Raw genomic sequence first — 21,405 nt, forward strand, 5'->3', positions numbered from 1 at the left:
TTGAATTTCCTAAAGTTATGATGTTTGTTTTTTTTTAGTTAAATTTTATTTTTAATTATTTTTGAAATGACTGCAGCAAGGTTTGTTTTTCTTTTTCCTTCTTCTTTACAACATCCAAACTTCTTTGACGCCAGGTGCTCTTCCTTAGTTTAATTGGTCTACTTCCAACATAGCGTCCTGAAAAATAATAAAAAAAAGTTTTGAAAAACGGTTTAAGAATGTTGCCTTGTAGAATCAAGTTTTGTTACAAAAGTACTTAAATGCGAATTTCTTTAAAAACTCAATGCAGTTATGCATAGGTATTACATGCAAAGAAGGAGTATTCCAACGAGACACATTAAACAAAGTAAAATGGAAAGGCAATATTCGGGTAATCCCAATTATTCGTCTCTGCGGATGTTGAATATACGGGGTGCTAATAAAAGTAATGGGCCAAACGGAAATTTTATTTTCCACGGGAAGCAAAAAAGTGGTTCAAAGTAGAAGTTTTTTTCGAAATTTTACAAAATCTGCATTTAGTCGAAAACCCTAAAGATTCGGAATGAACAAGTTACCAAATTCTGAAAGCCAATTCGTTGGCCTTTTATCATATTTTTTTTTTTATCTATTTGGACCATTATTTTTGGGACACCCTGATGTATCCGAAATTGCAGCAAGAAGTGAAATGCTTCAAAATGTGAAATGTCATTACTTGAATATTGAGCTCTACTATCCATGCAAATTTCATGCTTTTATCACAAAATGAAATATTTTGTTACTTCACCAGATCACTAGCGTGAAAAATAACCGTATCTAAGAACGATCCGAGAAAAACTTTTCTTAACGACTAATACTTGTGTTTAGGACTAACCAAATATTTACAGCTAAAACAAAACACGATTAATTAAAAAGTTGAGAGCGACACGACCATTGACTTTATTTACAAAAGAAAAAAAGAAAAGCTAGCCGAGAGTTTTTTGTTTTTTGACTACTTGGTAGTTTTCGACCTGGGACGAAGAAAAAACGGATTCGCAGAAAACTTAGCAACTAGACCTTACTCAAAGAAACTTTTAAGTTTCATTCGTGAATAGAACGGACCTTTTTTGATAAACCACTTGGTAAATTTGGAGTAAATTTTTTAAAATGCATTTTTTCGGCAAGGGGAAGGTGCGCGTTTCATTTTTTTTCGAAAATCTAAAAAAACTGGATTTGTAATTTTTGTACCTAAATTTATAGTCCTGTTCACTATGAACTCACATCCATAAACCAAATTTGGTTTCGAAAGTTTGATACGGAGATAACTGTTTTCAAATGTAAGAAATAAAAAAAAAATACATTATTTTGTTTGCAGATAACTTTCGGGTTTCATTCATTTGGTAACCTATTTTCCGTGAAATATTTGCAAATGAACTTATGGGAGGATTCATCGATGCCTGGCCAAGAAGCTGAGAATACAGGGGATAGATGGCTGGGGCACGTTTAGCGTAGGCATCAGCCCGAGGAGTTTTCGACTTCAATGGACAGCTTAAATAACAGCCGATTTCTTCACAGGGTCCTAGCGTTAGCACCGGTCCTAGTCCTAAAGATAGTACTCAAATCGGTATGAACTTATTTCTTCACTCAAGTACTAAGCCCTAGAACTGTCAATTTAGGACCGAGTACTAGTTAGGTCTTGGTCCTAGCTAGGTCCTCAAAATTAGCTAGTACCTGGGGTCGAATTACAGCATACGATTACGATCATTCGCTAACGTTTTTAATATTTGTGTCTCTATTTAATTAGTAGAAAAAGATAGGGACACATAGCAACCATACGATAACGAACGTATGCCGTAATTCGACCCCTGGTTATTATACCAATCGTTAGTACTCAAATCGGTACCAAGTGATTTCGAGTATTAGTTAGGACTCAGTATAAGTTAGGACCTGAAAATCGGTAGTCTAGCGGTTAGTACTTGAGTAAAAGCAATGGATTTCAGTCTTTTTAAAAAATATCTGACAGATTTTTTAGTTTCTTGGTTGTTGTTTCTCTTGAAAAGTGCGTTTTTGTTGATTTAAATGATTTTTTTTTAACCGGAACCGAAAAATGGACAAAAGAACGCTTCTTGATGTAGAAGTACCAACAAAGTATGCCGACTTTGTTCGATCTTTACAAAAATGGCAGGCAAATGAAGTATGATGGTACGAGTACGTATGGTACTAGTAAAGTAATATTCATAACTGGAAAAGAGTACCATAAGACTACCATGGACTTGCCAATTAGTCATGATGAAATATTGCGATTCGGATATTAGTAAAAAAAGATAATAACTGGACTGCATTTTTTTTAATTATTCTTTTTATTAACATATATATATTTTTTACATACATATGAAGTTACAAATATCTGTTCGAAACTGTTGCATTAAGGTCAGGGATCTGTTTATGCCTCGAGTACTTAATGCCACCTTCGTCGTTTTTGATATCCCGTATTTCAGCATTTTCTACATTTACCATATCATACAATTCAGCACTCATGAATTCATTCTTGATAGTGATATTTTTTGATAAGCAAATCGAATTTCTTTGCTTGTTGACTTCTTGTAAAGTTTCACCACATTTTTTTTTTATTGTTCAATAATCTTTTTATTATTTTTTTTACTTTTTGAAAACTTCCCTTAAATATCAAAATTAATTATTTTAAACATCAAAATATTGTCAGAATGACAGTTAGACCAGTTTTATACGTATTAAGTCTTAGGACTGCGTTGGGAACTTAGATCAGGTCCTATAAATGTGAAGAAATGCTCAGGTACTAACTTTTTGTTAGGACCGAGTACTAGTGATAGGACCTGGTCTAGCTAGACCGGGTACTAGGCTGACTTAGGACTCATGTGAAGAAATTGGCAGTAAGAGAAAGACCTCTACTTTGGTATAGCGTACAAATGAAAATTAAATTCATCTTACTAAATGTGTGCAAATTAAGGCATCTCACTAGATACCATAGGCATTTTGTTTAAGCCGAGATCCAGCACCGTAAGCCTAATAATTAAGAACATCGGCTTTGGGTTCCTATTATATGGGTTGATTTATAACCCTTAAAAAATGAAAAGTGTAGGCTTTGAAACGTATTTTAAGACCTAGGATTAAAAAAAAAAAAAAAACAAAACTTGAACTTACCATCCATTTCTTTCATTGCTCGAATAAAATCAGCGGGTTCTCTGAAGCTAACGAATCCAAAACCTTTACTTTTACCAGTTCGTTTATCTCGAATAACTCGAGCTTTTTGGAAAGATGGAAATTTATTAAATATCCGTGTCAATATTTCATCGTTAACATCATTTCCTAAATCTCCACAAAATATTCTAAAATCGTTGTCAGGCCAATCGGCCAGTGAGGAATCCTCCCAAATCTGTCCACCAGCAACTCGAACTGTTTTTCTATCTTTTTTCTTTTTTTCCGTTTGAAATGATTGTAGTGCTGATGAAGCACGAGCAGCTTTAATGGCTTCTTCAGCAATTGGATTCGGTCCAGATTTTTCAGCTTTTAATTTTTTCAACTTTTGAGTTACATCGAATTGAATTGCATTTATGTCGATGTGAGGAGCAGCAGCAACCTGAGATATATTAACAGACTGTCGACTTTGGTAGAATTTAGGAGCACTACTTAAAACAACGGGTGTCGGATTTGCTTTGGGTTGAGCTTCAGCAGATGTTGGCACGAAAGTGGAAAGAAACGATGGTGGAATCGGCATTGGTGGTGGAGCTGGTGTGCGTGCAACTGGTGCCTGATTCAGCTTCTGTTGTACTTGACTGTAAGTATTTGATCCAATGATGGGACGAACTTGATTGGGGACAAATATATTACGATTGGCAACTACAGCTGGCTTTGAAATTTCTGCCTCGAAACTGAAATTTTATTTTTTTTATTACAAAGGTTAGATAGTTGCAATTTTATATGAATATGAGTTATATTACCGAGACATTTCATCTTCCATGGCTTTTCGTTTTTCTCCCATGGTTTTTAGTAAACGTTTAAAATTTTTTCTTCAGAAAAATTAAAGAAATAATCCACAAGATGATGATCGTCTGCCTTTTTTTCTACAAGCCACAACAAAATACTTGACAGATGACACTTGACAGTTTAGGCTTGTTCAATGTACAAAAATAAGAAGCGAACAAAACAGAGCAGAACATTTTTGGATGATTAGGTCTGTTTGGGTACTGCTTTTTTCCTAATTTTAACCCAATTTCTGTTTGGGTCCTCAAAAATTTTTTTACAAAAGGTAATGCAATTGGTAATTTTAACGAATCGGTTCTCAAAAGTAAGTGTGAAAAATAATTTTTTGGAACAAGTTTCTCATACAAAAACCAATTATTTTCAAATCCAACACACAACTGCAACTTTTCTTCAAATACTCAATTGTGAAAAAAATTATTTAGAAATAAATTATTTCATGAAAGAAGCTCAAAATAATAACATATTCTTCAAATTTTTTACTAAGCTTTTCATGTTTTAGCACTTTTATATCTGCACATCACCAATTTTAATATCGAACGAACAGCTGTTTTGCCAAAAAAAATAAAAAAGTGAGGGATCAGCTGAGATTTTTTCTTTCTTAAAAAATGTCTGATCCCTCAGTTTACATAACGTCATGTCATTCCCAATTGCTATTCTATTTTTTTTTTTCATACAATTCGAGTTAAACCGAATTTTTTCTTGCAAACTGATCGTTGAACAGACCTAGAAATTCGTAAAAACTGTCAAAATGTGTTTTGTTGTTGTTTTCTGATCTGACATTCCTCATGAAACTGTTCTCTTTTTATTCCAACACAACTAATTGAACAACCCTAAACACATGTGCTCCTTTGCTCCTGGCCCTGACTTGACCCCATGCCGGTTCCGTATCATCGGTATTCCTGTATCCTATTCCATTTAGTCCTGAAGAAATCATTTAAAAACTTTGTATGTTCTTTGTATTTATAGTTCCAATAGTCCAATATGTTTATCACATCCAGAATTCTCCATAAGAGAATCCTTTTAAAGTGTTTCCAAAGAACAAGTGCCTTTAGCCAAAGATGCAATAGTGACTTTAAGTCCGAAGTATTAGGTGACTCAAGCACCATCATAGATCAAAAATCCATAAATGAATTTAAAAAAATGTTAAAAAAGAATGAAGTGCCAGTTAAAGATGGATTTACTTGTCTACAAATTGAATGTAGAGTATGCACCTCAAATCAGCTCTCAAGACTGGCATTTGTAAATAAAACAACAGGTTTGTAAAGAGTGAGTTTTGACTTAATTCTTAACCATTATTTTATATCAAACATTTTTAATTTCGGTATAATCTCATTTTCCTTATTTGCATATTAAGGATTATTCGTCTGTCCATCATGTCAAATTAAATTTCCCCTAAAAGAAGTTAAAAAATTCTATGAGGGAGATTTTCGAATAAAAGAAATCAATCTAAAGAAAGAAGAATACATACCTCAAGAGAAGACAGTAGAGGAAGTACCTAAAGAAATCTGTGATAGCTTTAAAATACCCACACTAAATACATCACAGTTTCAAAAACTTGGTGTTAAATATGAACCAATTACTGGGAACTTGTATTTTCCATTGAAAAATGCCGCAGGCAAACAAGTCGGTGAGAAAACCATTAACTCAGCCACTTTAGCCGAAGAGACCTTTCCTAAGGAAAACTGCTCCGGTGTGTTGTGCTATGGCTCAGTAGATAATTCAAAAGTTGTCCTGGTTTCAAATATTATGGATTTCTTATCACTTTGTGGACAAAAACTTGAAGGATGTGAGTATAATTTGAATCCTTAAAATACTTTGAATAACGATTTATTTTGATAAACTTCAAGACAGTATCATTTGCTTACCCTACTCGCTGAAAGCACTACCACAAGAATGCCTACCAGCTCTTGAAATGTACAAAGAACTTATCTTCTGGTTTGACTTTGACTCAGCCGGATGGGATGTGGCTCACAATTTTTCTATTAAATTAGATGAGAAAAGGTGTCTTTTTATTCGACCCACAGATGTCCAACCAACTCCATTTAAGGCGTTGAAAAAACACTTGAATTTAAAGCACATAATACAACGTGCGAATCCAATTCGTCACAAATCAATCACTACTTTTAGTGAACTTAAAATGGACATTCTCAGTGAGCTGCAAAACATTGAGAAGGTAAATGGGGTTAAATGGAAACGGTTTCCAATTCTAAATAAGCTGCTTAAAGGTCATCGAAAAGGCGAACTAACAATTTTAACAGGCCCTACTGGTTCTGGCAAGACAACATTTATGTCTGAATACTCTTTGGACTTGGCACTGCAAGGTGTCTCAACGTTGTGGGGTTCATTTGAAATACGAAATACCAGACTAGCATTAACATTGTTACGTCAATATGTTGGTTATCCACTTGATGATAAACTAAATGAATTTGAATATTGGACAAGTGAATTTGAAAAGTATCCAATGTACTTTATGACGTTTCACGGCCAACAGAGTATTAAAGTTGTGATGGATGCCATAGAACATGCTCAGTATGTTTATGATATTAAACATGTTATCATTGATAATATACAATTTATGATGGGAATGTCAACATTTAACAAGAATGACAAATTTTTTGAACAGGATGCTGTGATTAGTGCATTTAGATCGTATGCAACGAGGAAGAATGTGCATGTTACGTTGGTAATGCATCCGCGTAAGGAGCGAGAAGCGGATGAATTGACAACGAGTTCTATATTTGGCAGTGCCAAAGCTACTCAGGAGGCAGACAATGTACTGATTATTCAAGACAGAAGGCTTACATCCGTTGGAGGGAAAAAGTTTTTGCAAGTATGTTAATTTTCTTCAAATTAAATTTGAATTTTTTTAAAATTTATTTTGTCCTCTTTTTTTATTAAAGGTTGCAAAAAATAGATACACTGGAGATCTAGGAATTATGCCTTTAGAATTTGATAAGGATGGACTCAGTTATGTTAAGAAGAAAAAGAAAAAGGAAGAAATAAAGACGGATAAATAATTCATTTGCGTTCTTGTTTTTCTTTGAGATATACATAGTAGGTACTATTTATATCAAGTTATGCATTCGCACAAAAAAAAGTTGAGATAACAATCAGACATGACATTAAGATGAAAGAGAATATGAAGCTACAGCCTAAACGGATGGGCCGATCAATATCTAACTTGGTATTTTGCGTTATTTGGCGACTCTCTAGAGGGGATATGGGATTAATTTTTTTCGGCCAAAAATAACGGTACTTGTCATACAACGATTTTAGTAAAGTTGAAATTTCCCAAAAACGGCTCCATCGATTTTGTTAAAAAATTCAAATGTAAGTTAAGACAAGGTCTATTTTTTAAAGAAATTTTTTTTCTGAAAATGATTATTAACGGTACCTGCCATACAACCGCTTTTTTTTAATTCGATTTTCTCCGAAACTACAAATTCGATTTCAAAGAAATTTTTTGTAAAAAAAACATTTTAATATAACCCAATAATAGGCTATTGATTATGTAGTTTATAGGTCGTTTCAAATCAAAAGTCCTGACTCAGAGTTTATTTTCTCCCTTCCAATAAAATTGAGAACAAATAAACAAAAAACTCAATTTTATTGGCTCATTGCGACAAATCAACTCAAAAATAACAACAAATCATGCTTGTTTGAATAAAAGAAATGCTAGAGAAAAAAATAAACAAACGAAAAATCTGAATTTGTTTATTAATGATTTCTATGGTGACGACTTCAAAATAATTTAAAAATAAAAATAAGATATTTACTGCCCAATTATACAAATGAAAAGATGTGAATAGAATTTTAAGTTATGAATTGCTATCATATAAACTGGACATTTCTGGTCCATCTTCACCTAGTCCTATAATAGGGTAGAGTTGCTTATTTTCGGCCCTCTCCAGTTTCCAGCCACCTTTCAAAAAATCGTTATAACAAGTGATTTCGAAGGGGTTTATTCCAAATTTTCACTCGTATGCTGTTCTAACAAATAAGAGAACAGTATAAGAGCAAAATTTTGGAATAAACCCTATAAAATCCCTAGTTATAACGATTTTCGGAAAGGTGGCCGGAAACTGGAGACGGCCGAAAATAGGCAACTCTACCCTAATATCTTCGGCAAAGTTATCCCAACTGCCTTCAAATGATAAATAATTAAATAATTGTATGTTTTTTTGTATTGCCCGCGGATATGGAGTGATGCAAGCCCGGGAGACTTGCCTCCGCTTTCTCAGGCTAACCCAGTGAATCTCACAGACGAATTAATTAATTAAAATAGGGATATCAAGAACTGTTCTTCATTATTTTATCGTAATTTTAGAAAAAGTTCAGCTGCCTCATAAATGCTTCCTTCCAGTAATCGAATGAGTTTTTTTTATTTTTGCTCAATTTTCCATGGGACTTTTGATTTGAAACGACCTATAGAAAGGAACTAAGACGTTCAAGAGTTTTTATTGCAGGAATCGTTCAATGGGTTATAAAAGAAGATAAAACCGCGGAGTGCTATTAAATGAGAGGGTGGAAACTGAAGATAGGGGTGCAAAAGCCCCCTTTTTGGTTTTTTTCAATATACCTCGTAAACCAAGCAAAATTTTGATATATTGTATATACAACTTTTTGTAGAGAATTAAATTTCCAATTGGAATAATGTTTTTTAAAAATTGAAAAAAAAAAATTTCCATACCAAAATAGTCGAAACAATCATAAAAAAAATATCAAAAAAATCGATTTTTTTTGCTTTTTTAGATGTACATTTTTTTTGGGTTGAATTAGACATTAACATTGCTCCAAAGAAAAAAAGAAGATTAAATTTCCTTCAAAATGCTGTACTCACTAAATGTTTTCATTGAAAATTGACCGAAGTATGGCCATTTTAATCTATCTTTTTTTCGCATTTTTAGTTTTACTTAAGTAAAACAGAAACATTTGAGGGGAAAGTACGATTACTTAAGCACCAAGAACTGATAATGAGATTTTGTAGAGGGGTTAAATACAATCATTGTTTACTATGGGAGGGAGGGTCAATGTCAACATAATCAATAGCCTATAATAAAATTTTGAAAAAATTTATTTTTGGATTAAAAAAAATTTTATTTGTAATTTTTCGAATTATTTTTAAATTTTGGTTTTAGATGTTGTTTGGTGATTGCTTCAAAATGGCATCCAAGTGTTATTTAAATTTTTTTTCCAAAAATGATTTATAAAAAATTATAAATTGTTTTGGTGCTCAATTTGACTTCAGATGTTCCTTTTAAACGATTCCTTTTAAAAATGAATTTTATTTTTTTTTCAAATAAATTTTCTTAGATTTTATATAAATACTCTTAAAAATTTTTAGTAACTTGAACTATAAGAGCAAGTTCGGGCGACCCAGTCGTGCATTTTCTTTTTTTGAAAGTGTATAATAACAAATTAACAATAAACAAATTAGAAAATAGCTATATACTTGCAGTTGATGATAACCGAAAAAATAACGATAATTCCGATAAACTGTAAAACTTACCTACTTATGATGAAACTTATAATCAAGGATGAAACACATTTTTAAATAAGGAGCCGTCCAAGCCTCTCCACAATTACTCACATATGTTAATAAGGAGTATTGTATCCCCTGCTTAGCAAAAAAAAATCTGCTGCGTGGATTTCTTGAACTTCAACGTGTATAGGTGTCTAGATCGTCAGCTCACACGGTCCCATACAAATTAACTCATGCATATGGGGACTCCTTTCAATATTTCAATTACAAATTAAGGTCTTGTACAGGGATTCTTTGTTTATTTGAGATGTCGAAAAGAATGAAAGATCTCTCAAGTATCTGCTTTACACTAGTTATTCACCTTTGGGGTTCGCCGGGTTGACCTCGGAAATCGGCGGCAAGCCTCCCGGTTTTGTATTCTTTCATTTCTGAGGTCAACTGAATGCAGGGGTGACATTCTGTATCGCATAAGCGAACAAACGTTTTCGCCATGAAGCAAATCTTTCGCACACGCGAAAACGTTTGTTCGCTCATGCGATACAGAATGTCACCCCAGGTGTTTTGCAATTGCAATTGTGACAGGAGTTTTTAGAATCAAGGATAGAATCTGCAATGAAAAGCATTGCCTATGTGGGTGAGTAGAATAATCGTCGTAAGTCCATTTGCTTATCTCATGGAGACAAAATATCTAACTAGTCTAATTGCAAGTGACACCATATGACTACTGATAAAAAGGAAAACAATTTGTTTCATAGATTTGAATTTACAAGCTTATGTATTATGTAAAACAAAACAAAAATTTAGAGATATATTTATGTACATAACAAGCTTTTGAGATTTTTTTACTTTGGCAAACTGTTTAGAAGATCATTAACCGTCTTTGAATCTTCCAAAGTATTTTTGTATTCAACTTCTGTCTTACTCAAAAGTTTACCATAACTTTTCTTATTAAAAGTTTTCTCTTTTGCATGACCAAATGAAAAATTTGTATTGTTTTTAAAAAGTTTTGGTTTAACTCCGTCCATTGGTTCATCAATTATTGGTAATTGTTTTCTTCCATTATTACCAATCGTGCAAAGATTTTCAAAACGAAAATTCTGAGGATATTTGTGCACACTAATGCAATGGTCTTTCCTTTCTTCTGGTGTTGAACTCTTGTGTGTGCATTCTTCAATGTAACATTGGAACATGGGTTTGTTTTGCGAGAGCACAGCAAAATATGAATCATGGTTTTCGGAGAGATGTAAATCTAATAAATGTGGTGTTGGAAGGCTTTTCTTACATTGGCTGCAAATATACCTGTGAAGACTGTTGTAGTGACTTTGATAAGCGGAGACGGATTGAAAAGAACTTCCACAGCCAGCAATGTTGCAGTAAATTTGTTGATGTCTGAAAATGTGTTAAGGACTTTGTTATTTTAAAATGTTCTTATATTTTCAAAAACAATTACTTTGTAGGATGGTCGTCTTCTTCTTCGACAGTTAAAACACCTTTTTTCAAATATTTTGGAAAGTAGTTTTTGTTTTCAAAAAAGGTATTGGAAGGTTCTTTGAATCCACCTTCCGTTATCCTTAAATAGTTTATAATATCTTCGGATTTCATCATTTTATAAAGGACGTGGAAGTTGAAAATATTAAATACTTTAAAAATTTTCAGTTATAATAGGTATTAATCAAAGAAACAAAACGTTTTCTTTTATTTGTTTGTTGATTTGTTGATTTGTTGATACTTTAATTTGGATTGACAGATGAAGAGTTTTTAAAACTCGCGTTCAATGAGCGGAATTTCTTCAGATCCAGAACTTGTACGAGTACGATTTTGTTGTTGTTTTAATCACGCGGGAATGCATTTCTTTTTCATCTCAAATTGTTACCAAAAAAAATGATTATTGGAAAAACCAGCGAAAAAAACCTGCAAAGTTTGACCACACCGGAAGGTATGCGGTAGCGGTATGGGTAGCGGTAACGGTAGTTGTATTAAAAAATTTCATATCTGAACGTTGATGTGTCAGTTTGGAATTTTTTTTATACAAGTACCCGTACCGCTACCGCATACCTTTCCGGTATGAATTAAACATATTGAACGTGAACAGTACTTCACTTTTGAGGTTTGTTCAATGATCAAAATAGTTCTGTTTGTTACAAAATGTGAAATCCAAATCTTAAGCTGAGTCCACATTATGTAGATCAACACAGTTTTTTAAATTGTGGACCAGTTCCCTTAAGGTATTACTACAACGGCCACTTTTTGCAAAAAGTAAAAAAGTGAAAATTTTCAAACTCATTTTGTGATAGTTTTTTCGACCTCAAAATTTGAAATAATGATGCAGAAAGCTTAGTTTTTGGTTTCAAAAACAACTCTGGTTTTTTTTCCAAAATCAAATAGCGCCAGAAATAAATTAAAAAATGTTTGCTTTTGTAAATTTTCCACTTTTTCACTTTTTAGGTCATTGTAGTTATGGCTTAAGTATAGAATACGAAGTCAATTTGAAGTTTTGTATTATTGTACTCGCTTTCGACCGTATCGTTTTATGCCGACTTTTCACGAGTCGATTTTAGCTGCACGATTTGTCGCACGGCTTAAGAGCCCCCGCACCCTACAGACTTTCTATGGGCCGATAGTTTAGTCAAGTTTGGCTCTTAGTGTGCGCACAGGCAGCCGATTAAATAGTCGGCTCTGTAGCAAGTATTTTAGTTTGAAGGCAATAATTGTGTAGCAAAACAAACTCTTTTTTCGATTAAACAAACTATTTGATCGACCGATACTTAATCGTTGTAGTGTGTGCACTTTCATACATTTGAATACTGATTAAAAGACCGATTTAACTGTCGGCCGATAGAAAGTTCGTAGTGTGCTCTAAGTCGACTAGGATTTTTCTATGAGGATTGTCACTTTAGTCACCTGCAGCTTACGTTCACACGAATCGAAAAGCTTCGCCACACGGCAAAAATCGACTCGTGAAAAGTCGGCATTACCTTCTCATGGTTTTACGACACCTTTTTCTTGGAGAATTTTGTTTCGTCCGACGAAAGATGTTTTTGCTGGTGTTTTTAATAAAATACTTATTAAATTCTGTTTCACTTGTTGGAACTTTATACATTTTATTTTATTTCGGACAAAAATATACAATTTGTCACGCAGCTCGCGCTAAATTTTAGCTCCCATACAAATTGTCGAAAAATTTTATCTGTGCTAAAATGGATTCCATACAAATTATCGATAACTTGTATGGGAATTTTATCTCGGCTAAAATTTAGCGCGAACAGCTAACCAGGCTTAAGTATAAAATATCTCAACTTTTTATACCCGATTTCTTTTAGCTATTGGTTTATTCGTTTTTTTTTTGCTAGTAATTAAAAAAAAAAAAAAAAAAACAAACAACCAAAGAATCCGTTCGTAATGACAATTCGTATGAAATTTTCCATTACGAACGGAATCTGTCATTATTTTTTTTTTTCAGGATTTGTAGAAAATTAAAAATGTGACTGGAATTCGTGATAAAGCCTTTGGCAAATAATAACGCATTGGATATTGGAGTATGGGTCACTTGAATTTTGTTAACCAAAATTAATTTCAATTGGTTTCCGTTGAACGCAAGAAATGCAAGTAAAAACACACAAAAAAAAAGTTTTTGTCTTTTTAGTTATAAATATTAAAAACTGTTTATTTCTTTTTAAATTAACATTATAATCATATTAATACAAAATATATTTTGTTTCTTTTTTTGGTAATTTATTATGCTCACAACATTTTGAGCAAACTTTGCGCATCTGTATCAAACAAAGGTACATTCATAAGAACCACTCCATTTCACTCTTTTTTTTAAAGCATCCGTTTTATATAATTTTTGTTTTAATTTTATGGCTTTGGCATTTTATTTCGTTTGTGTAAGATTTTCATTAGCTGCTTGGACATAAAATACGGTTTCTCCTCGGAACCATCGTTACGTTCACAATCTTCCACTAAATTATAAATAAATTAATTATTATTTTTATTATTTAAAAATACAAAATTAAACTTACAGAAACACAAAAATAGTGTATCAACTGCCATAGAATATACGCCGAAAAATACACTTGTGATCAAAAATGTTGCAATTACAACAATTGTAATTGGAACAGCTACATAATTCAATGGTGGATCACTTGGTCTATTTTCAAGGTAATAATATGTGCCGACACCAGCAGCACCAGTTAGAAGCAATTTTGAAAGGAAGAACAAGAAATCGGTTACTTTGTCTACAGCAACAACGCGGAGAAAGTTTCTCATTAGAAGATTAAAAGAGTCCTTAGCACTAGCACAAAAGTTTTTGCCATGAATGGCACACATAATGTATGCATTTTTGTTGATGAAACGTAAAAAGTTTTCCAAACACCAAAAGAAGCATTTCATGCAGCAAAAGATTGCTCTAGTAACGCTATTGTCGAATTTCTTTAGCTTTTGATCGATGTATTCTAGAACGACACGAATAAAGCGGCATATTGTTAAGATGAAGGCTCCTAGCGCCACTGTTCCTAAATGATAGCGCACTGTACGACCAAAAGCTCGTGTGAGGACGAAATATGGAACATCAGATTTATGGAATGTCCAGTACCAGGTTGCGAAAGTTGCTGCCAAGACCATTTCACCTAGTGCTGAGATGAAGAATGACAACCACAAAAATCCAATAAAGTTGTAAATCTGAAAAAAAAAAAAAAATTTGGAAAGCATTTATTGCGAGTGTAAAATTGAAATAGTTATTGAATTCATTTTCTCATACTAAAGATACGAGGCTAAAATGTATACCAAATGAAACATAAGTCTATATTGCAATCTTGGCAACCTTATAAGTGTTGATATAAGGGTCAAAATTAGGAGGTGGGAAATTTCGATGACCGAATTCTTAAAAAATCAACATTGTTTTATGATAAAAATTTCATGCTCAAATGTTCGCTTTAGCTATAATTTGTCGGTTTATGAACGGGCAGAGCACAAAAATGTATATTTTTCAATATACCGCAAAACCCCAAAAATTAGTACTAAAAAAACGTTCCTCGAAATGGTGGTAATCTCTTCAAAACGACTTTAGGGGTCTAGAAATAGTATCAATGTGAATGATTTTAATATCATATTAATGAAGTAGGTCCTTAATTAATCAAATATGACTTTATTTCTTGGGACAGAGACCGATTTCTATAAAAAAATGCTTTTATGCACGTCCGAAACACTTTAGGACATATGTAGGTTTTTCTTTTGTGTTCTTGTAACATTTTTGTCAAAAGTGCATATTACAGCCATACTTAGATAGAATACTGAGTAAGACTACATTATTTATTCAGATTCTAAGAGCGTTCCCAGAAATGACGTTTTGACCTTAATTTATTTTTATTTTGTAGGAATGTCACAAAGTTAAACGAAATATTTTTGAGATTATATTGCAGTAACCTCGATTTTTGATCATAATATCACCAAAAAATTAACATTTCAATTTAACTAATCCCCAAAAACAAGCCTTCCCCGAATGACAGTCAATTGATGCACGCTACTTAAAAATGAAACTAAAACTGGCTTCTAACATACATTTTATATATTTATTCATAAAAATAGGTGTGGAATGATAAATCTATATAAAATCAACTTTAAAAACTGCTTGCACTACTTTAAGAAATGTTGGTATTATGCGTAATTTTTCTTGGGACAACTTTTATTAATGTATAAAAAATAACAAATCTTAATTTTTTGTAAGAGATGTACCAATTTATAAAGAGTACTGTAAATATGTAGTGTTAGTGGGGAGACCACAAAAAATGACAAATAATAGGGATGTAGAAATTTTTCTTTAAAATAGGGTTGACACATCGAAGTTCCCATTTTATTTGTGGCAACCTCGTTTTTTTTTTCATTTTAAGTATCAACTTATCTTTTATTTGATCTCTAACCATATGACGCAACGGGCGCCTCTCTGACTTTAAAGTATATCTTTATTTTTAATTCATTCTAAACTTACTTGGAAATAAGAAACAATTTTTGGATTTCCAATGCCTTCAAAGAAACATCCAGTTTCCACACACGGATTATTTTGTCCTGAGAATAATGCTAATCCAGATGGTTGAAGGAAGCAGTTGTTTTGAAACAGGACAGGATCACACTGTGCTCCACGTGTATAATTTATTGCAACACCTTCACAGTTGCAAACTTCGTTTGAATCTCCAGACCTTGTTACAATGAAAGATGGATCTCCAACTGACGCCAGGAACAATCCAATTATAACCGATATTGCAATGGTACACATGCATAAAATCCAGGGAAAAATGGGAAAGAAAACAGTTGCCACTACACATGAAACTGCTCTGTTAATTTAATAAGAAAATAAATTTGTGAGTGATTTTTGATCTGAGAATTCAATAATTTGAGTACTTACTTGCTTCCTTCTTTAACCAGAGCTACTGCTATTCCAATTCGACTTCGAAGAACAATTACCAAGAGAAATATTACAATAAACATTATACCAAGAATTATGGAGGCATAAAGCCAAACTTTGGCATCTTGGAAAATATTTTTAACTGCCGATGATAGGTTAAGCGAATGATTTGGAACAGCAGATGTATCTTTCCAGTAGTTATATTGTCCAATACTAAAGTAGACTCCTATAATTAAAAAATCTCTTGGATGTTGAATAAACATTAAATATAACATCTTAAGAATTTTTTACCAAAACCAAGTCCGATCAATACTCCAAGAATAGAAAGCCAAACTAGAGGTGTTGCAACCCATCTCATCAGAGCAATGAAAACAAGAGATGCTGCCATTGTTACCACCAGAACCAAGAAAATTGTAGGCCATGAGCTAATGACATCTTCTACTATTTTCTCGCCAACCTAAAATAAGATTTTATTGTTGTTTATTTCATTTATATAAAATAAGATAAAATTATTAATCACATTATACATCATATTATGAAAAAGGGTAGGTATTTGTGCTTGATTTTCATACTATATTTTCAAATTTCTTAAGTACCTAGTTTTTTTTAACTGATATTTTTTTGTGGGAAAGGATACTTATGATGATCTGTACATTGGCCTTTTTTTTTTACAAATTTCTAAAAAAATTCATACAAGTGTCTTCGTTTTGCTACGACTAACTGATCTATTTACAAAATAAATAAAGGTTTTATTGGTTTAAATCTTCAAAGGAATGCAAGCGTACATTTTAGGCGTGTTTTTTCTAATACTCAGTAGCTACTCATTTTTCATTTTATTCGCAAAACAATAATAAAAATTACACAAGTATGTATTTGTTTTTATTGTTTTTCGAATAAAATAAAAAAATAAGTAGCTGCTGAGTTGTAGAAAAAACACGCCTTTTATTAGAACAATTTGAAAACTTTTTACAAACAAAAACTGGGTTTTCGTAAAAGGATCAATTAAAACACTAAAAAATGTGATTTTAAAGCACACTGACGATATGTCGTTGTTGGATAAAAATTGAATTAAAATATATGTACATAAGTTAATTGTGGAAATAGAAATTACAGTTGTCACTTTTAGAATACTGACTTGTACCCATATTATAAGGGAGGAGCACTGAAGATATCAGAGTCAAATTTGTTAAAGTATTGTTTGCCCAATCCAAAATTTATAGAGCAAGGTTTTATTCAGTGATGTATGTATTAATAAAAGAAAAACAAAGGTGATCTGTACAATTTTGTGTGATAAAATTGTGTTTTTTATAATTTTAGGTTTTCAATAGAAAAAAAAAATGTTACACATACGCCACAGTGACTGTTTAAGTTAATACTTAAAACAAATCATAAACGATTTTCTAATGCTGGCGAAACATTGAAAGTGCTTTACTGATGTTGCCCACTAAATATTTAGTCCCTTATGTTTCCTCAGTGTGTCCTTTCTCAAGAGGAATAAGATGTTCTGGATGACTAGTATAGTACGACGACGGACGTGTGCTTAATACCAGTAGGGAAACAACCAACAGTTTAAAATCAAATTCCACCAGTTCAAAGAACTTGCTAGGTAGCATGTTTTTTCGATGTAATTTATTTTGAGGTCTTTTAGAGTTATGATATGATATAGTTTTTGCTAAAGAGTCAATATCATAGGCAAAAACGTTCTCAGGGAAAAAATTACTTAATATCGAGCTAGATCCCACGAAAATAAAATGCACGACTGGGGTCGCACGTACTAACTCTTATGGTATAAGAAAATCGTGAGATCCGTTTTTTAAAAAAATAATTTTTTATATATACAAATTTTTTTAAATTAAAAAAAAAATTTGGTATGCCATTTTGAAGAAAAAATTAATTTACAATTAAAAACTAAATCTCGAAACATTTCAAACACCCGTTTTCAAAAAATGTATTTTTCAAAAAAAAAGTTTTGAAATATTTTTTTAAAAATCCAAAATTGTGTTTTTTGAAAATTTTCTAACATTTAAATATAACGGTTAATTAAAACATATTTGTATGAAAATTGTCGTTGAAATCGGTTCTAGGGCAGGTACCGTTAGTAACCTTTAAAGAAATGTTTTTTTTAATCAAAAGTTGGGTCTTGTTTGTAAAATTATACACAAAATTTTGTATCAAAATCGTTAGAGCTGTTTTCGAGTTATTGGGTATAACTTGAAAAATTTGTATGGGAGGTACACTTTCTAAGTGAGACATAAAAAAAAAAAAAACAACTTTCAGAATTCTATAAAAATCATCTGCACCAAATCCGTCCACGCATTTAGGCTGTGGAAATGTGTGCAGATATGGACGTACAGACGCACCGACGGAATTGCGAGACCAATTTTTCGGAATTCTCCATCATCGTAATGTTGGTTTTGATTAAAACCTCAAATTTTTTTTTCGACACGAAACCAATACTTGTCCTTTAGAGCAAGTAAAAAGAGCATTCGATTGAATTTTTTGAAAAGGACTGGAAACATGGATTTTAAAAATTTGTTATATTTTTTACATTATCAAGAAATAATTTTTTTTACAATTTTTTCCGAAATTGTTTGGTCAAACTGTTTCGAACTAATATTTATACAATTTGATCTAAATTTTGTATTATTTTTTTACTATTCGCGTGAAAATTGGTTAGTTATTTGCGAGATTAAATAATTTTACTCCTTACTGAAAAAGTTGCGAACATTAGGAAAACTTTTCTTCTTAAAAAAAAATTAAAGCTGGAAAACCTATTAGACTTTAAGTAGTGAGTTGACAAAAAGTTAACTCTGGGAGAGGTTATCAAGATTTAACTCGGAATTTCAAAAATCTATCGACATCAAAATAAATCTTTCAACGTTGAGAATGAAGCTATAGATTTGTATGGTGAACGGGTTTATTTAGTCCATCAAAATTGCCAAAGTTCTTGAGTTTATCTCTTTATGAGTTAACTCAACTTTAAAACAAGGATGATCTAGTTTTTCAAAACTGGATCTTAGACAGTCTCTCTCATAAACCCAATCTGGCTTAGAGCCGTTTGCTGATCGAAACTTAATCGTTTTAATTCAATATATATCCTTATGTGACAGTTTACGCAGAGAAAAAAAGTAGAGAACAAGAGTTTATGTTCAACATAAATTATTTATGTTTCGATTCAGCAAATGGCCCGTTGTGTTTAAAAATACAGAATTTTTAAATTCGTAATTAAAGTAAGTGTTGAATACTAGTGTCCGTGTTTAATTTGTTTGTATATGTTTCTTACCCCATTGAGATCTGCATTCAGCATTCTTTCGGTGATTTTAGTTAATTCCGGCGAAAGCTTTATATCATGAACCAATCGATTTATACCTTCAACATCCGATGGTACACATCGTTTTGACACTAATAAATTTGAAACAACATTTTATGATATAACGGCGGATTGAAAAATTGTTATTCACTTGACATTTTAACATTTTTTTGTTAAACATTAACAAAACAGTATGTATTGGAATAAGCTGTGTTTAGCAGGACAAGGGACACACCATTATGAGACACGCAATACATTAATTGTTATTTTATGAAACACCACAAACATAATACGCTCAGACTTAAGTTTAAGTTTGAAATATAATTTTAGATTAAAAAAAAAATGTTTAGTTAAAATCACCTGTTGTACATTCTCTCCTTTGTAGAAATGTTGAATTAAATTCCCAGTCAGTCTTGATACATATGAATTAGACTTTTGCATCTTTTGCTTAATAACTTCTCCAAGCTGATGACGTGTTTCGCAGTCCACAGGTTCTTCTCTAACTGGCTCATTTGTTAGTCCGAAATGATTAATTTTTTTTATTACGACATCATCAGTTATTTTTGAATTCTCTGTTGTGGGAAATGCTACCAAGCCCGAGGACTTCGGTTTCATTACCAGATTTTGTGATGAAATATCTCTTAGATAGAGTGGAAGATATTCGCAATGATCAGATGCAAAATCCCATACACATCTGTTTCCGACTATTTTTTTGTTTTCAATATTTTAGTATACGTTATTTGTTTGAATAAAAGAAGTTTAGTTTATTAGAAAAGTAATTAAAACCTACGATAGCAATAAAACACCACCCTGTTAACATTTTAATAAGTAAGTCGATAATAACAATAATTTAAAGCTTATAGAACAAATGAGTGAATATTGCGGCAGAACCGAGACATTTTATTGCATATGCAAAAAAAAAAACAAGAAGAACACTTGTTTGGTGTCTTTATTATTACGATTATAATAGCTGCGTTCCTTTGGAAATATTTATCTACTTTTTAGTACTTAAAGCTGCTTTGAACTACTTTTTCAGTATAGCAAAGTAGTTCAAAGTAGTTTTAAGTACTAAAAAGTAGATAAATCTGTGTCAATAAGTTAAAAGAGCTTAAGTCAATTTTTATCATTTTTCAGTATAAGCAAATGAAATTTGTGGACATGATTTTTTTGTACTTTTTTTGTGATTACTTTTAAACTGTTGCCGCTAGACTAACAATTTTTTTTTTAGGATACAGGCTTGTTATACCCTTAATTTCCATATGTATATTTTTTCTTGAAAACGTTCGGGACGACCGTTAAAATTGAAAAAATATATTACTTTGACTTAAGTATACAATTTGGCGGACATTTCAAGGAACAAAACAACTTATGTTACTTAAGATGTTTTGCAAAATTGGTTTTGGTTCAAAATGCAAATTTTTAAAATGGCTTAAGTCGACATAAGAACACAAATGGTTCACTCGACCACAAGTTTAAAATAGCTTATGTTGACCTAAGCGATGAATATATTTGAATTCAAATTGTCATAAAAGCTTATGTCACGACTTAAGCTGATTTAAAAAAATGTATTCTTTTTAAGATTTGGACGATTTTATTTTAACATATACATAAGCTATTATGCAAATGCAGTTTTTGTCCAAAAAGACTTAAGCTACTATGATTTTTTTAAATTTAATGGTTTATATATTGCGTAGAGAAATGAGACCCAGACTAAAACAAAGCTGAACAAAAGGTGAACATGTTAAGCAAATAAAATCGATTTTCACTTATGTCGACATAAGCTCTTTTAACTTATTACCACAGAAATATTTCCAAAGGAACGCAGCTAATAGGAAATACATGTTCTTAAAAAAAAAAATTATTAAGAAAAGCTTTAAAAAAACGACCGCACGGTCTTCTATATAGGGCAAGTTTTAGTTTCGAGTAATCAAAACCAATATTAAGAGAAGTTAGCAAATAAAATACAGGACTGATTCACAAGTACTGCTCTTATAGTAAAGTTTTTTTTTTTTAAATTAAAATCTTTAGAGACATTTATGAAAAAAATTACCTTTTTCATTTCGGTAATATGCCAAGTTTAAGGGAATCAGTAGTTTGGTAGTTTAATACATATGTAAAAGCTGTGAAAAATTTAGGCTTGCTATTTAATCAAACTCTCACTTGGGACGATCACATCGCATGTGCTTTGGGGAAAACGTATGGGGCTCTTCGGGCTCTTTATGTTTCCTATAACTGTTT

General features: G+C 31.9%; 4 protein-coding genes across 9 annotated transcripts in view; 1 reads left to right on the top strand and 3 right to left on the bottom strand.

Moving 5' to 3' along the window:
* Positions 1–44: 44 nt before the first annotated feature.
* LOC129909093 (RNA-binding protein 42) lies at positions 45–4,078 on the bottom strand. Its single transcript, XM_055986047.1, has 3 exons — positions 3,933–4,078; positions 3,136–3,863; positions 45–177 (listed from the first exon to the last, which is right to left on the bottom strand). The coding sequence occupies exons 1-3, from the start codon at positions 3,971–3,973 to the stop codon at positions 56–58; spliced, it is 891 nt and encodes a 296-aa protein (XP_055842022.1). The 5' UTR covers positions 3,974–4,078; the 3' UTR covers positions 45–55.
* A 682-nt stretch (positions 4,079–4,760) lies between these two features.
* On the top strand, positions 4,761–7,007 carry LOC129909094 (mitochondrial DNA helicase). 2 transcript variants are annotated; one of them, XM_055986048.1, is made up of 5 exons: positions 4,761–4,868; positions 4,942–5,230; positions 5,330–5,761; positions 5,823–6,805; positions 6,876–7,007. In XM_055986048.1, exons 2-5 carry the CDS (start codon positions 4,957–4,959, stop codon positions 6,990–6,992), a joined length of 1,806 nt encoding a protein of 601 aa, XP_055842023.1. In that variant the 5' UTR covers positions 4,761–4,868; positions 4,942–4,956; the 3' UTR covers positions 6,993–7,007. The 2 variants fall into 2 exon arrangements, with proteins under 2 accessions (XP_055842023.1, XP_055842024.1); XM_055986049.1 differs by having other exon boundaries at positions 4,787–4,876.
* Positions 7,008–10,228: 3,221 nt separating this feature from the next.
* Positions 10,229–11,170, bottom strand: LOC129909095 (zinc finger protein 511). Its single transcript, XM_055986050.1, has 2 exons — positions 10,908–11,170; positions 10,229–10,846 (listed from the first exon to the last, which is right to left on the bottom strand). Exons 1-2 carry the CDS (start codon positions 11,060–11,062, stop codon positions 10,300–10,302), a joined length of 702 nt encoding a protein of 233 aa, XP_055842025.1. The 5' UTR covers positions 11,063–11,170; the 3' UTR covers positions 10,229–10,299.
* A 1,924-nt stretch (positions 11,171–13,094) lies between these two features.
* The window catches only part of LOC129909096 (choline transporter-like 2), a 28,024-nt gene continuing 19,713 nt past the window's right edge, over positions 13,095–21,405 (bottom strand). For 4 of the 5 annotated variants that reach the window (XM_055986054.1, XM_055986052.1, XM_055986053.1 and 1 more), the window contains 6 exons: positions 19,528–19,871; positions 16,149–16,314; positions 15,858–16,083; positions 15,444–15,786; positions 13,480–14,137; positions 13,095–13,419 (listed from right to left, as the gene is read on the bottom strand). In XM_055986054.1, the coding sequence (XP_055842029.1) occupies positions 13,316–13,419; positions 13,480–14,137; positions 15,444–15,786; positions 15,858–16,083; positions 16,149–16,314; positions 19,528–19,871 (1,841 nt within the window). In that variant the 3' untranslated portion in view covers positions 13,095–13,315. Of the gene's footprint in view, positions 13,420–13,479; positions 14,138–15,443; positions 15,787–15,857; positions 16,084–16,148; positions 16,315–19,140; positions 19,260–19,527; positions 19,872–21,405 lie in introns of all 5 variants that reach the window. The other variant, XM_055986055.1, reaches the window with a different exon arrangement.

This window comes from Episyrphus balteatus, chromosome 2 (assembly GCF_945859705.1).
Source record: "Episyrphus balteatus chromosome 2, idEpiBalt1.1, whole genome shotgun sequence".
Lineage (NCBI taxonomy): Eukaryota > Metazoa > Arthropoda > Insecta > Diptera > Syrphidae > Episyrphus > Episyrphus balteatus.